The sequence below is a fragment of the Apiospora kogelbergensis genome (genome assembly GCF_038363985.1).
Source record: "Apiospora kogelbergensis strain CBS 113332 chromosome Unknown utg000009l_segment0_segment0, whole genome shotgun sequence".
Lineage (NCBI taxonomy): Eukaryota > Fungi > Ascomycota > Sordariomycetes > Amphisphaeriales > Apiosporaceae > Apiospora > Apiospora kogelbergensis.
This window is the reverse complement of record NW_027117426.1, coordinates 778,046-789,846: the sequence shown is the minus strand read 5'-3', so window position 1 is coordinate 789,846 and position 11,801 is coordinate 778,046. Positions and strand designations below refer to the sequence as shown.

The following is an 11,801-nucleotide window of genomic DNA, read 5'->3' as shown; positions in this document are numbered from 1 at the left end:
TCCTATCCGCCTAAAAAAGATCTCTTTGTACGTGAGTTCTTAGGTGCTCTCCGACCCTAACGCAAAGCTCTGATGATTGAACGGTCTTACTGAAGCTTTGCAGACACCATATTCCTGGTCTTTGACCTCAACGCCAGGTGACTCAGGTGCAATTCTGCGGATAGGTGCGGGAAAAGAGTGCGGATGAAGCCAGCGAGCTGTACTTCAAAGGCAACCCAGATCCTACTACCATACTGATTCTGGGGTCAAGTATGGGAAAAGAGGTTCGGTGATGCCGTCGACATGTGACTTGAGGATAAGCCCGGCCCCAGCAAGGTTCCAGAACACAGGAGAATTGTACCAAGACTTCATGGCGCGTCCGATGGCCCGGGGCCGTCTCGGCCAAGACGAAAGGTCCCAGCGCTCGGGATGTTCCACGTAGGACCAGGCGATGCATATGAACCAGTAGGCGTAGGCGATGTAAGCCACCACGGCCCACACCACGGGCTGTTGCATGGCGACGGTCGTGCACAAGCGGAAGCCGAGCACGAGCGACAGGCCCACGAAAAACGGCCGGGCGAGGCAGCAGGACCAGCGGACGCCGAGAACCAGAAGCGTGTCTAGGCTGTCCAGGCTCAGCGTGCAGAGGATGTAAAGGGCTCCAATCAGGACGAGCACCAAGTTCTCGGCCATGGCAAAGCCGATGCTGGCGGACTTCCGTGCCACCCGGGTCGGGAAGGTGCGCTTAAGCTGGTCTCTGCGAGTTCCCTGCGAATAAAAGTCGCTATCGGCCCGCCGTGTACGGGTTACGTAGTTAACAGAGTGGTGGATTGTCGCGCTGATGACATGCATAGCTCTGTGCATAAAGCTGGGTTGCGGAATTTGACGATCGAACCCCGAGGCAAACACTTGCTCATGAGAATGGCCATGGTCATGGTCATGATCATGATCGTGATCACGTGTGTGTGTATGTGTATGCCCGGGGGCTTGGGCTTTCTTGTCGTTGTTGCTCATTTTACTGGAGTAGACGCAGACCTCGCAAGAAGTTGACGGGCTACGCAAGGGGAAACACTCGGGAGTTTCAACTCTGAAATTGTTTTCTCACAGACAAAATCGAACCAGCAGACAACGGGATCAATGATATGATTTGGTCGTTATTATACTCCAACCCAAATCTGGGTAGAGCAGTATAGTAGTGGCTGACGAGAACAAGGGGTGACAAGGAATGGCTCGGGAATGCCAAGACCTTTGTCTCTCCGCAAACATGCCAAAACAAGCCAAACTCGGCCATCCGAAAACAGAACAATCAATCAGCTGTCAGGAATCCGAGTAAGACTTCTGCCGCCAAAATCCTTGTGTCATCCCGCTCCACGAAGTCTAGATACGTTTCGCTAGCGTCGGCGTCGATGGCACCGGCTTTGACAAGCCTCCGAACAAAGTCGTTCATAATTATGCGATCAAACTCGGGATGTCCCTGCCACACAAGCTATTGTTAGAAAGGGTCTCAAGTTCTCGATTGACTGGCACGACCAGGACAATAGCCGCTTACCTGATATGTCAAGACTCTCCCGGATTGGTACAGACCTTGTATCTGACACAACGTGCTCGAGCCTATTGAAGACCACGTCGGTGGTAAGTTGTCTTCTACGACAACCTCATCAGAGTGGAGGAACTGGTAGCATATGGGCGCCTCAGACAAATTCGGGAACTTCTGGACAAAGGCTTGATCGTGATACACATCGTGAACCCCGACCTCCCAGCCGCCGTCCGACCTCTTGACACGGACTCCGTGATCCCCCAGCAGGGTTTGGGCTATCAACTGGTGGCCAAAACAGCTGCCAAAAATCTTGATCCACGGCAAGTTGTGATAAACACCTCCCAGCTGTCAGCGGTGAATCTTTTGGGGTTATGATAAAGGGGGGGGCGAACTACCTAGTAGATAGCGCCGCAGCGTTGCGATCCATGGCACATCGTCATGGACGCCGTTCACCGAGCCCGAGATGATGATGGCGTCGACACCCTGGAAGCTCGAGGGGTAGTGGCCCTCCTTCACGTTCCAGCTGGTGGTCCTGACCGAGACGCGCTCATGGGACGGCTTGCCAAGATTGTGTCGGTGAGTGCCGGCCAGGAGCCAGCGTTCGAAGATTTGGGCAAAGTTGCCGTGGGACTGGACGATATATGGGGGCATCTGCTCGCACTCGAGGACGGCGATCTGCAAGACCCGTCGAGGGGACGCTTTGTGATGATGATGATGATGATTAGTCGCTGCCCGTCTCATGTCAGCACTCTCAACGTGACAGTGCATGAGAGCCTGAAGAGGCATGTGGAACTCGACGTTCCCAATCATGCTGTCAGCAATAAGCTCGGGGGCCAAGGATGTCATTTGTCCAGCCGGGCACAGCTGTCCCGTGTAATATGTGATGAGATTTTGGTCTTGCTTGGAGAAGCGGGAGTGGGATGCAGAGTAGTGCCGAGGGAAGCTGGTGCTCCTCCTGCTTCGAGGAAGGGGATTCCCGTCCCTTTTTCACTTGATCCCCCCCGTCTCCTGCGCCGCTTCCTCTTTCTCTCTTTCTCTCTCCCTCTCGACCTTTTCCCAACAGACGCCGCCGGACCTCCCGCCCGGCAACTCCAAACACCGAGTAGGCAAGGGAAGGGGGCATGGGGGTACGAGGACAAGTGTGCGGCGTATCACACTGGCACGCTGCGGACTGCCACCCAAGAGCCCGCTAATGCAGTCTCTCTTTTTTGGTCCTCCGTGGCCCGGATATTGGGCAGGGCCAGGCCGTCCACGTACCCAAGAGGAGGTCGCCATGCCACGACAGGGGTAGTAGCACCTGCGCCGCTTAGGGGAGAAGCAAGCCCTTTGGCCCAGGTGGGTCTCGCCCTCGCAAAGTCCTGCCCCTCGACATCTCACGATCCCGCAGCCCAGCCTCTCGGAGCGCTTCCTGGTGCCCGTCCACCCTTGGAAAAGTCCCTCCTGCCAATTGACGAGGACCTTCCGAGAGCCTTGCATGCGAACAACAGCACGCCCTAGCTAAACCTTCCATGGCGAATAGTGCGTTGCGGTGGGAGCGGGCTCGACTAGGAAAAATGCGGCAGGTGAGCCCCGTGCAGCAGCTGGTCTCATCGTGCCTCCTTCTCCCTGCAACACCACCGTCCATCGTCACCCACACAACAAGGCCCGATAGATCGTGCTTTTCCAAGTCGCCGACTGGCTGTACGGTAGTCTCGGAATGATTTACTCTATTACTAAACGTCAGCACTTTCTCAAAAGTTCCTCCATGAGCAAACATCCCCACCACGACTCGTCCCTTTACGCATCGTGCAGACTTATCTGCAAATCACGACTGTGAATAGAACACCCTCACAAATGGATATTCCCCACGACTTTTGTACGCGGGCCCGTCGGTGTGTGTTGTATTCCCAAGCACTATCAGCTCGGTGTTTGTTTTTGCACCATCTTTTGTGTGTCTGATGTGCGGTATTGGGCTCGTGACGCCAAATGATACAACCCTTTGTGTGATGATGATAGCGAAGTCAGGCACTGAATCCTGCAGCTGTCTAAACCGCCGACGGCAGTTGCTTAGAATAAGGACCTTTTCTGCCTTGGCAGGGGGTGACTTGAGGTTTTTCGTCATCTTGGCAGCAATTCAGGGGCCGTCGACGTCAACGCGGATAAGGGGTTCACGTGTTGGGTCAGCACTCTGTTTCTCTCATTAGATCATGGCACATAGCCCAAAAAGCCGAGGATGACAAAGGTTTTGTGGGCTTCGGACCTGCGTGACTCCTTCGAGCGGTTGTCCCGAAAGGCTACTAGGCCCGTCGACCTTTCGGCCCCCCAAGGCTGACCGGTCTCGCTTGGAGTAGAATAGCCCCCGGGATGGCGGTATGAGCAAACAACGACGCCAATTTGCTCTGACAGCTCGGGAGGAATAAAGGGATGATGCGCTGCGTGCATGACCAGAAAAAGCAACTTCCAATATTGCGAGGCCGTGTGGGGGGTGGCGCATCTAATAAGACAACTGTCTGTATGATATAGTAGCGGGCACCGCACAGTCGCGGCACAGATGCGGCATTTTACAAGAACAGACGGTCCACGTAGCAGAAGACGGGGCATCCGAAGCACTGCAACATGAAGAGACCAGGCAGGATGCCACACTCCGTGTCCTACTGGCTCCAGGCTCGGGTTCCGTGGACACAGACTCTCCGGAGGACTGACTTGAAGAGAGGGTGCGGTCTGTCTTTGAGTATTCAGAAGGAACAAATCAAATTGTGATACTGGTGGATAGCGTAGCCGAGCAACCATTGGCTGGCCACTCCAGGGGGTGTACACCATCTCGCCAATGAGAGGCGAGTTGGCCACGCTTCGCCAATTGAAAGCACACTGGGGGATGAGGGGAGGCCGCAAGCACAATTCCGCCCAATGCAAGGAGAACGCATAGCCACGTATTGCGTATCAAGATCACCTTGTGACCGAAGCATGTCCAACAATCGCACAAGGTCTGATGCAACATGAACCCTAATTTATTCGGTCAAATATACTCGTATCTGTATGGAGGCCGCACCTTCACCGGCTCACCATCATGAACGTCGAATGCCAGCCCCTGAATCTGGCACATGACCGCCCACAATGACCCTCTCCATTTCTTGTTCTGTCCTCTCCCAATCTCCAATCCCGCCTCCCTTAACTACCCGAACTCTCTCTGCCAGTAGATACCTCCTCATCCGGTAGCCGCGGTGGCCGCCAAAGCGCGTTCCACCACCCCGGCGACCCACTCGCTCCTGAACGCCACGGCGGCGGCCAGGGGCTTGATGACGCCGCCGTACCAGAAGCCGACGGGGTTGTAGACGGCGGCGGTCCAGCCGAGGCGGGCGAGGCCGAAGTCGACGACGAGGCGGAAGGCCGGGTGGCGCAGCAGGAGGACCGGCAGGCCCACGGCGGGCACCAGCAGCAGCGGGAACACGGCCGACAGGGCCACCACAACAAACCAGGCGAACCACCAGGCGCCGACGTCGGCGACGACGCCGCCGCCGCCGCCGCCGCGCTGGAGGAAGCCGCCCTCGGTGTTGCCGTTATCGCTGTGGTGGTGATGGTGGTGGTTGGTGTGAGTCGGCTTCAGGACGATGAAGCCTTCGCGCAGCACCTCGGCTGCCACGACGGACAGGATCAGCAGGTAGACCCACGCAGTCCAGCGTACGAGGCGCACGAGGACGCGGTAGTGGCGGGCCAGGTGGATGGTCAGCACGAAGGTCCAGACCAGGGGGATCGTGAATAAGAGAAGCCACATCGCTGTCGCGGCGGCAGGATAGGGGGTGCGCTTGTGGGACTAGCCCCATACATACAATAGGGTTGACTGTATGATGTACTCTGGATTTTCGTGTGCGCGTATATCTGTTAGCGATCGGAACTTTGGTGCATCGTATCCTCGAGTCTGATAGCGCCGTATAGTAACATGGCAGCGCATTGCCGTACGTATCTTTGCGTAACCCATCCTCGCAATCACTTGCGGCTGGTCCCATTCAGGGAGACGCAAACATTGTCCGCCCCCAGAATCGTAACAAAGACGCCCCAGTCTTGGCCGGACGAACCCGCCTCGTCGACTAAGAGCAAAAGGACAGAAATGCTGCCACTCCATTTATGTTTAATGAGCTTTGTTGAATTGTACGGATTGATTTAGTCCTATGTACACACCAAATCCGGCCATGCCTATTGCTCCCTAACAAACAGGCCCGCCATGCCCATACCGGTACCGACGCACATGCTCACCACCCCCACCTCGCCGCCGGTGCGGCCGAGGCCGTGCATGAGGGTGCTAGTCATGCGGGCGCCCGTGGCGCCGAGCGGGTGGCCGAGGGCGATGGCGCCGCCGTCCGGGTTGACCTTGCCCTGCTCCCAGGCGGACTCGAGCCCGAGGGCGCGCACGCAGTGGATGGCCTGGCTGGCGAAGGCCTCGTTGATCTCCCAGCGGTCGACGTCGGCCGTCGCGAGCCCCAGCTGGCCCAGCAGCTTGGGGATCACCACCGCCGGCCCGACGCCCATCTCGTCGGGCGCGCACCCCGCCGTCGCCGCCGCCACGAACTTGCCCAGGATGCTGCCCGTCAGCCCCAGCTCCGTCGCCGTGCTGCGCCGCATCAGCAGCGTCGCCGCCGCGCCGTCCGATACCTGGCTCGAGTTGCCCGCCGTGCTCGTGCCGTCGGCCTGGAACGCGGGCTTGAGCTTGGCGAGCGCCTCGAGCGTCGCGCCCGCGCGGATCCCGTCGTCCTTGGCCACCTCGACCTGCCTCTCCTCCCCGACCTTGTTGCCCTGCTTGTCGACCTCCTGGAAGCGCGTGTTCACCTTCACGATCTCCCGGTCGAAGAAGCCCTCGGCCTGCGCCCGCGCCGCCCGGCGGTGCGACTCGACCGCGAACTCGTCCTGCTCCCGGCGGCCGACGCCGTAGCGCGCCGCGACGTTCTCGGACGTGAGGCCCATGGGCATGATGCAGTCGCGGGCGTGGTGGTTGGGGCTATCCTTGAGGGCGGGCCAGACGTCGACGGGGATGGCGCGGCTGCCGTAGTTGCGCGTCATGCTCTCCATGCCGGCGGCGATGCCCGTGTCGATCATGTCGGAGCGGATCTGGCCCGCGACGGCGGCGATGCTCTGCAGAGACGAGCTGCAGGCGCGGTTGACCGTGTACAGGCTGGTCGAGTTGGGGAATCCGACGTGGTTCATGGCCATGCGGGCGGCCTTGGAGCCGCCGAGCTCCGACAGCACCACGCCCACGGCGACGTCGTGCACGGCTTCGGGCGGGAGGTTCGGGTTCGCGTCGAGCGTCGCGCGGAGGACAACCGAGAGCAGTTCTTCAGGGTAGGCGTCTTTGAGCTGTCCCTTGTAGGAGCGGCAAACGGGCGTGCGGAGGGACGACAGTATGACGATATCCGAGGGCGCTTTGGCCAGGACGTTGGAGAGGCCTTTTGGTAACGCCATGATGGGTGGTGGTAGTAATCAGTTATGGGTATCAATCAGAGCAGAACCAATTCAAGGAGCAAACAAATCAAACCGAGATCGAAACGACCAGAGAGATTGGAGTAAAAAGGGCCGGGACATGGCTGGACACAGAACAGAGGCAATGCCCGTACATCGGCTTAAAGTTGTCGGGTTTGGACTCTTCCATGGCGATATGGAGACATTGAAGGTGGGGGATAAACACACACCCGAACTAATCCGGGGCTTCTGAGCCTCCCCAGGCAATTGACTTCGGCAAATCCGGCGACTTCCCAACCCCATGGGGCCGTTCACCCTTTATACTTGCGTAAAAAGACATGGACAACGACTTGCACATTCAGTAGCCACCCCAAGGAGAAGGGGATTTTCGAACAGGGTCAATACAGTTACCATTCTTGCAGTTGCAGGTTATATAACTACCTATCTATCTAGTTTGTTTGTGAATACCGGCGAGGGGGATGTGTTCCATCAACATCATGTCTTGTTCCCAAGACTCAGGTAACTTGAAAGTCCAGCAACTCCCGTCCAGTTTTCATACCTAAGCTAGCCAGGGTATAATACACATTGTCATAAGTCTCGTAAAGCTTTTCCTTATCGTAATTTCGAAATTTCATCAGTCCTTGCACAAATCCCTGCGGTCATGCCAGACCACTGCTGCCTTTTCCGTGCCACATATGCCAGCTATCAGCTGTTCATAATACCCAGTCCGATTTTACCACCTGCCAGTCGTGATTTCTTGGGAGGGCTGGCAAAAACGTCGCGCCTGCTACCATCCGTCTCAGATACTCCTGCAAACTTCCGCTTTTCAGAGATGCCAGGCTTGTTGACACCGGCATAGAGCTTCGCCTGTAGCTTGGCCGATTTCTCAGCCGCCGGAGGAGTTACGTCGCGAGATCCAGTTGAGCTTGCCACCTCAAAGCTCTCTCGCGGATCGCGACGTAGCATCTCCGAAGCTGCTTGACTAGCCTGGCTTTCGTATATCTCTTCCTCATCATCACGATGGCGCCGCGAGCGGCTGGTTGGGCCACCGGTCCCAGATGTCATAAAAGATTGCGTAGCTGCAGCAACTGATGCTAGAGCCACGCGGTCTATGTCCTCGTTATCCTCGGCAGAGATGGTGCTCTCTCGGCTTTTGCGACCCCTTTTGGAAGTGGGAGTTTCTGGTACAACCCGCGCGTCGGCGGGAATGCGGACTGGGGGTTCAGAATGCGGCACTAGGTCGGCCGAGGGGAGAAGGACCGAGTAGTCACCTCGAGGGCGGGGGTTGGGAGTGCTTGGAAGTGACGAGAGCGACTGTACGCCACGGGTATGTTTCGGAGGCATGCGCGGTGCCGGTCGGCTAACGCCTAAAGGGGTCGAGGGCGCACTGTTGTTGTCATGGCTGAGAGCTTGCAGAAGGGCAGCAAATCCGGCCTGGCTCGTATCATTCTCCTGCCGAGGATCACGGTGGTGAGTATTAATGTGACTGAGGGAGTGAGAATGGGCATGATGGTGCGGGTGGGTAGCTCGAGGCGTATGCCGCGGAGTGGCTCGGGGTTGCTGAGGTGTTGCAATAGCAGGTGTTTTAGGCGTTAGCGCACCGTGAAAAACACCACCAGGCGAGCATAGCATGTGGAAATGCTCGCGATTCTCCCGAATACGTGTGAGCAGCATGTCGCGCTCATCTGTCAAACCGATAATCTCGTCTTCTTTTTGCTGGATGACCTTCTTGGCTAGTTTCGAGCGCTTTCGCAAACTGTCGATCTCATCGACAGCAGCTTCGTATAAGACCTTGAGCTGTAGATACTTGGCATGGGTGGATTCAGCTGCAGTGCTCAGCTCGCGGCGGGCTTGACGAGAATATTCAGCTTGGCGCAGAACATCCACCTCTCGGCGAATCATCTCATGTTCGACGGCAGCTCTGTTCGCCTCTTCCTCGGCCTGCATTCGAAGCAGATTGTACTGTAGCTTGTGATGTGCGGTCTCCATTTTTGATCGAGCATTCTCGGCCAGGCACGACTGGAACATAGCCCTGAGCTCCTCCACAGAGGCATCCGAAATCTGGTTCGCAGTAGGTGGTTGATATTCTAGCGCATTGGGAGGGGGATTATCCCGACGGGCCAGAGGATTAAAAATGGTTGCGGGAGGCGAGAACATGTTAGCCCTTTGAGAGCTGATGTAGCCCAGAGGTTGTCCTGCAGAAGGGCCGTTGGGCTGAAGTACTTGCGAAGACGGCGGCGGGGTCAGAGACGAGGGAATAATGTGAGACGAAGGGCTGTGATGGTCATTCAATTCGGCCTTGAGGGAGGCTTCAGGTTCTATCGGCGACGCAGGACCTTCTGTCGAGGGGATCGACGCTTGGGATTGAGAGAACGGAAGGGCATCGGGCGGGGTGGCTGGAATCTCGTCCACAACGGCATCGTGGTCTGGAGAAGTCATATTCGCGTCGACTGACATGGTCAGGGAGTTGATGATCAATACTCTCTTAAGCAGTATCGGCGCTGGCGACAAGTTCTTGTGTGTGGGTGGTGTCGCAAAGTGGGCGAGAATGCTACAGCTTCACCGTTACTTGGAAGCCTGACTTACGACTGGTGCCCGCTCTATCGATAAGATAGTAACAAGGACGAAGTCGGATTCGATGGAGAAATGGTGCGCGGGGCACACGCCTGCAGTAGGCGAGGCTCAGATGGACAAGAGAGTGATATTGGTTGGGAGCAATGTTAAATATTGGCCAGCGTTGATTGAGGTTGCAAACCAGGTGGTGACGAAGTGTACCGGTGATGGGTTGTTGGGATGAGTAAGGAAGTACGGTGCTATCGATGGTTGCCGGGGAGCGTTGAGCGACCTCGTCAGTCTCTTGCTCAAGCTGGACGGAGCTCGCTTTTAGCCTTCTAACTGCTGCCCGCGATTTTGGGACGGTAGATCTGTACAATGTGCGTACCTGCTGGGGCTGACGGGCTGTGGCAGTACTTAACAGTACCTTCCCGCTAGCAAAGTTGATTGATTGATTGATAGCCGGAGGAGGCTGGAAACAAAATGATTGGAAAGGCTGGTTGGGCTGACGCAGCGCACAGACTCGCTTCGTCTTTCCAATTCCACTGCGAAAGTCAACTGAGTTCTTGCTTGTCTGGTTTGCCAACTGGAAAATCCTGAAAACTCTGTGGTTGGTCAAACGGAGCTTTACCCTCTGCAGGGGCTAAGCCCACCTGGGTTTGGGATAAGGGAAGTGGGAAGCTCTTGCAAGGTTTCTACAATACCAAAACACAGACATCGTCACAAACATGGGGATAATTCCTCTCTTGCAGCTGATAGGGACACTTCATGGTAGGAGGAAGCACCGCTAGGGCTGAAGATGATGTGTGTGACCATGTTACAGCGTCGGTATAGGCTGATCACCTATTGATATCATGGCATTTATACGTTGAGTTTCGAGTTGGCTACCCCACAAGAGTCTTAGGCGACGCTCTCTGCACCATGGAAGCCATCAACCTTACATACATGTATAGTACTTTAGGCAGCGTATGTAGCTATCTGTGTCAACTTTAAATACCTTCCGTATCTATCGGAGCGTCATATTCTCCAAACTTGTGCAATGCAAAGGGTTATATCCTGCATAGTTCCAATTGTTTTGCACCTGCCGTTGACCGGAAGCCTGCATACGAGTCATTTACTACCAAGCTATGCCGCAGAAGGATGGCTGCCAACCGCCCAATGAGATAGTATATAGCCTTGCGGACTGACTGTAGCTGACTATCTGAGTGTAGATGTGTGAAGTATGCATACAGGAGCTACCAGGATAGACAGCTGAGTCCCAGGCTTCTAGGAAAATGATAATTTTAAACGGGTCGCTGCATACAGTCCAATCCTCGAATCATTGTCATTCGGCAGACAACGTTTAGGCACACATCCGACTTATACGTTAGCCCTTAACGACGATTGTAGATACATACAAACAAGATTGTATGTATGATCAACACATTCAGATGCTCTGATTGGTGCAATGTTGTATAGGGTTACAGTGTGCCTGCCATGCCGTTTGATCACATCTGATGAAACATTGTTCAAGCAGCTCGAGGGAGAGCCAACTTGCCAGGTTGATCAGTCTATCCCAACAAGTGCAAGTCTAGCTTGAGAGCCACGCCATCGTTGCGCCAGCCTGCTTCCAGATCGAACATACATACGTATCCTGTCCAGCGGGCATCTCGATGCTCACTGCCTGTGGGCATTTGTGTCAGAGTTATTGTTTGATTCAAGTCTTCGTGTTCCGACGGTGTTGCTATGGCAGCTTTTCAGGTGACAAGCGCTAAGCACCCCGCAGGTTCCCGCCCTAATGCCCAGGCATCTGCTCCTTCCGGTCAAGACAGGGACGCTAAACAAGGGGTCCCTTGCAGCGAACGTCCCTTTGGGAAGGACCAGGCTAACAGGGTCGCACTTTAATCAATCCCGACTACCAGAGTTTGTGCCTGAGAGGCTCGTTCATTGGTCTTGTGTTTGTGCACGCCAATCACCAACATATTTCACCACCTATCACCTGTCTGTACCTGACAACCAGGATCAAACGGAATGCCATGTTGTCAACGACGGGAAAGGGGGGGTTAACGAATACTTCACCACCACTAGGTTCACCAATTCAAGGTGCAAAACCACGGGAGCACAGCTTCAAGCAGCACACGTAGCATCGGGCTGCACACTACACAGGTGACTACACAGGTGCTAACCACACCACTCCGTCGTAGCGAGTGCCTCCTTCCCTGGTGCGACCCCTGGCTCTCCAAACCCAAATCTCCCCGGTAGCTTGAATGGGTCTGTCGTCAGAGTAAGAATAGAAGCTAGAGGACTAATAAAGTGCCTACGAACC

The 11,801-nt window shown here is 55.8% G+C and overlaps 5 protein-coding genes across 5 annotated transcripts; all 5 read right to left on the bottom strand.

Annotated features, from left to right (window-relative positions):
- Positions 1-225: 225 nt before the first annotated feature.
- Positions 226-993, bottom strand: PG998_013321 (uncharacterized protein; the record flags this gene model as incomplete). The annotated part of the gene is made up of 1 exon (XM_066880137.1): positions 226-993. One exon carries the CDS (start codon positions 991-993, stop codon positions 226-228), a length of 768 nt encoding a protein of 255 aa, XP_066724276.1.
- A 292-nt stretch (positions 994-1,285) lies between these two features.
- Positions 1,286-2,326, bottom strand: PG998_013320 (uncharacterized protein; the record flags this gene model as incomplete). Its single annotated transcript, XM_066880136.1, has 3 exons — positions 1,286-1,453; positions 1,529-1,854; positions 1,909-2,326. The coding sequence occupies 3 exons, from the start codon at positions 2,324-2,326 to the stop codon at positions 1,286-1,288; spliced, it is 912 nt and encodes a 303-aa protein (XP_066724275.1).
- A 2,374-nt stretch (positions 2,327-4,700) lies between these two features.
- PG998_013319 (uncharacterized protein) lies at positions 4,701-5,267 on the bottom strand (the record flags this gene model as incomplete). Its single annotated transcript, XM_066880135.1, has 1 exon — positions 4,701-5,267. One exon carries the CDS (start codon positions 5,265-5,267, stop codon positions 4,701-4,703), a length of 567 nt encoding a protein of 188 aa, XP_066724274.1.
- Positions 5,268-5,686: 419 nt separating this feature from the next.
- On the bottom strand, positions 5,687-6,946 carry PG998_013318 (uncharacterized protein; the record flags this gene model as incomplete). Its single annotated transcript, XM_066880134.1, has 1 exon — positions 5,687-6,946. The coding sequence occupies one exon, from the start codon at positions 6,944-6,946 to the stop codon at positions 5,687-5,689; it is 1,260 nt and encodes a 419-aa protein (XP_066724273.1).
- A 702-nt stretch (positions 6,947-7,648) lies between these two features.
- PG998_013317 (uncharacterized protein) lies at positions 7,649-9,400 on the bottom strand (the record flags this gene model as incomplete). Its single annotated transcript, XM_066880133.1, has 1 exon — positions 7,649-9,400. The coding sequence occupies one exon, from the start codon at positions 9,398-9,400 to the stop codon at positions 7,649-7,651; it is 1,752 nt and encodes a 583-aa protein (XP_066724272.1).
- Between the last annotated feature and the right edge of the window lie 2,401 nt (positions 9,401-11,801).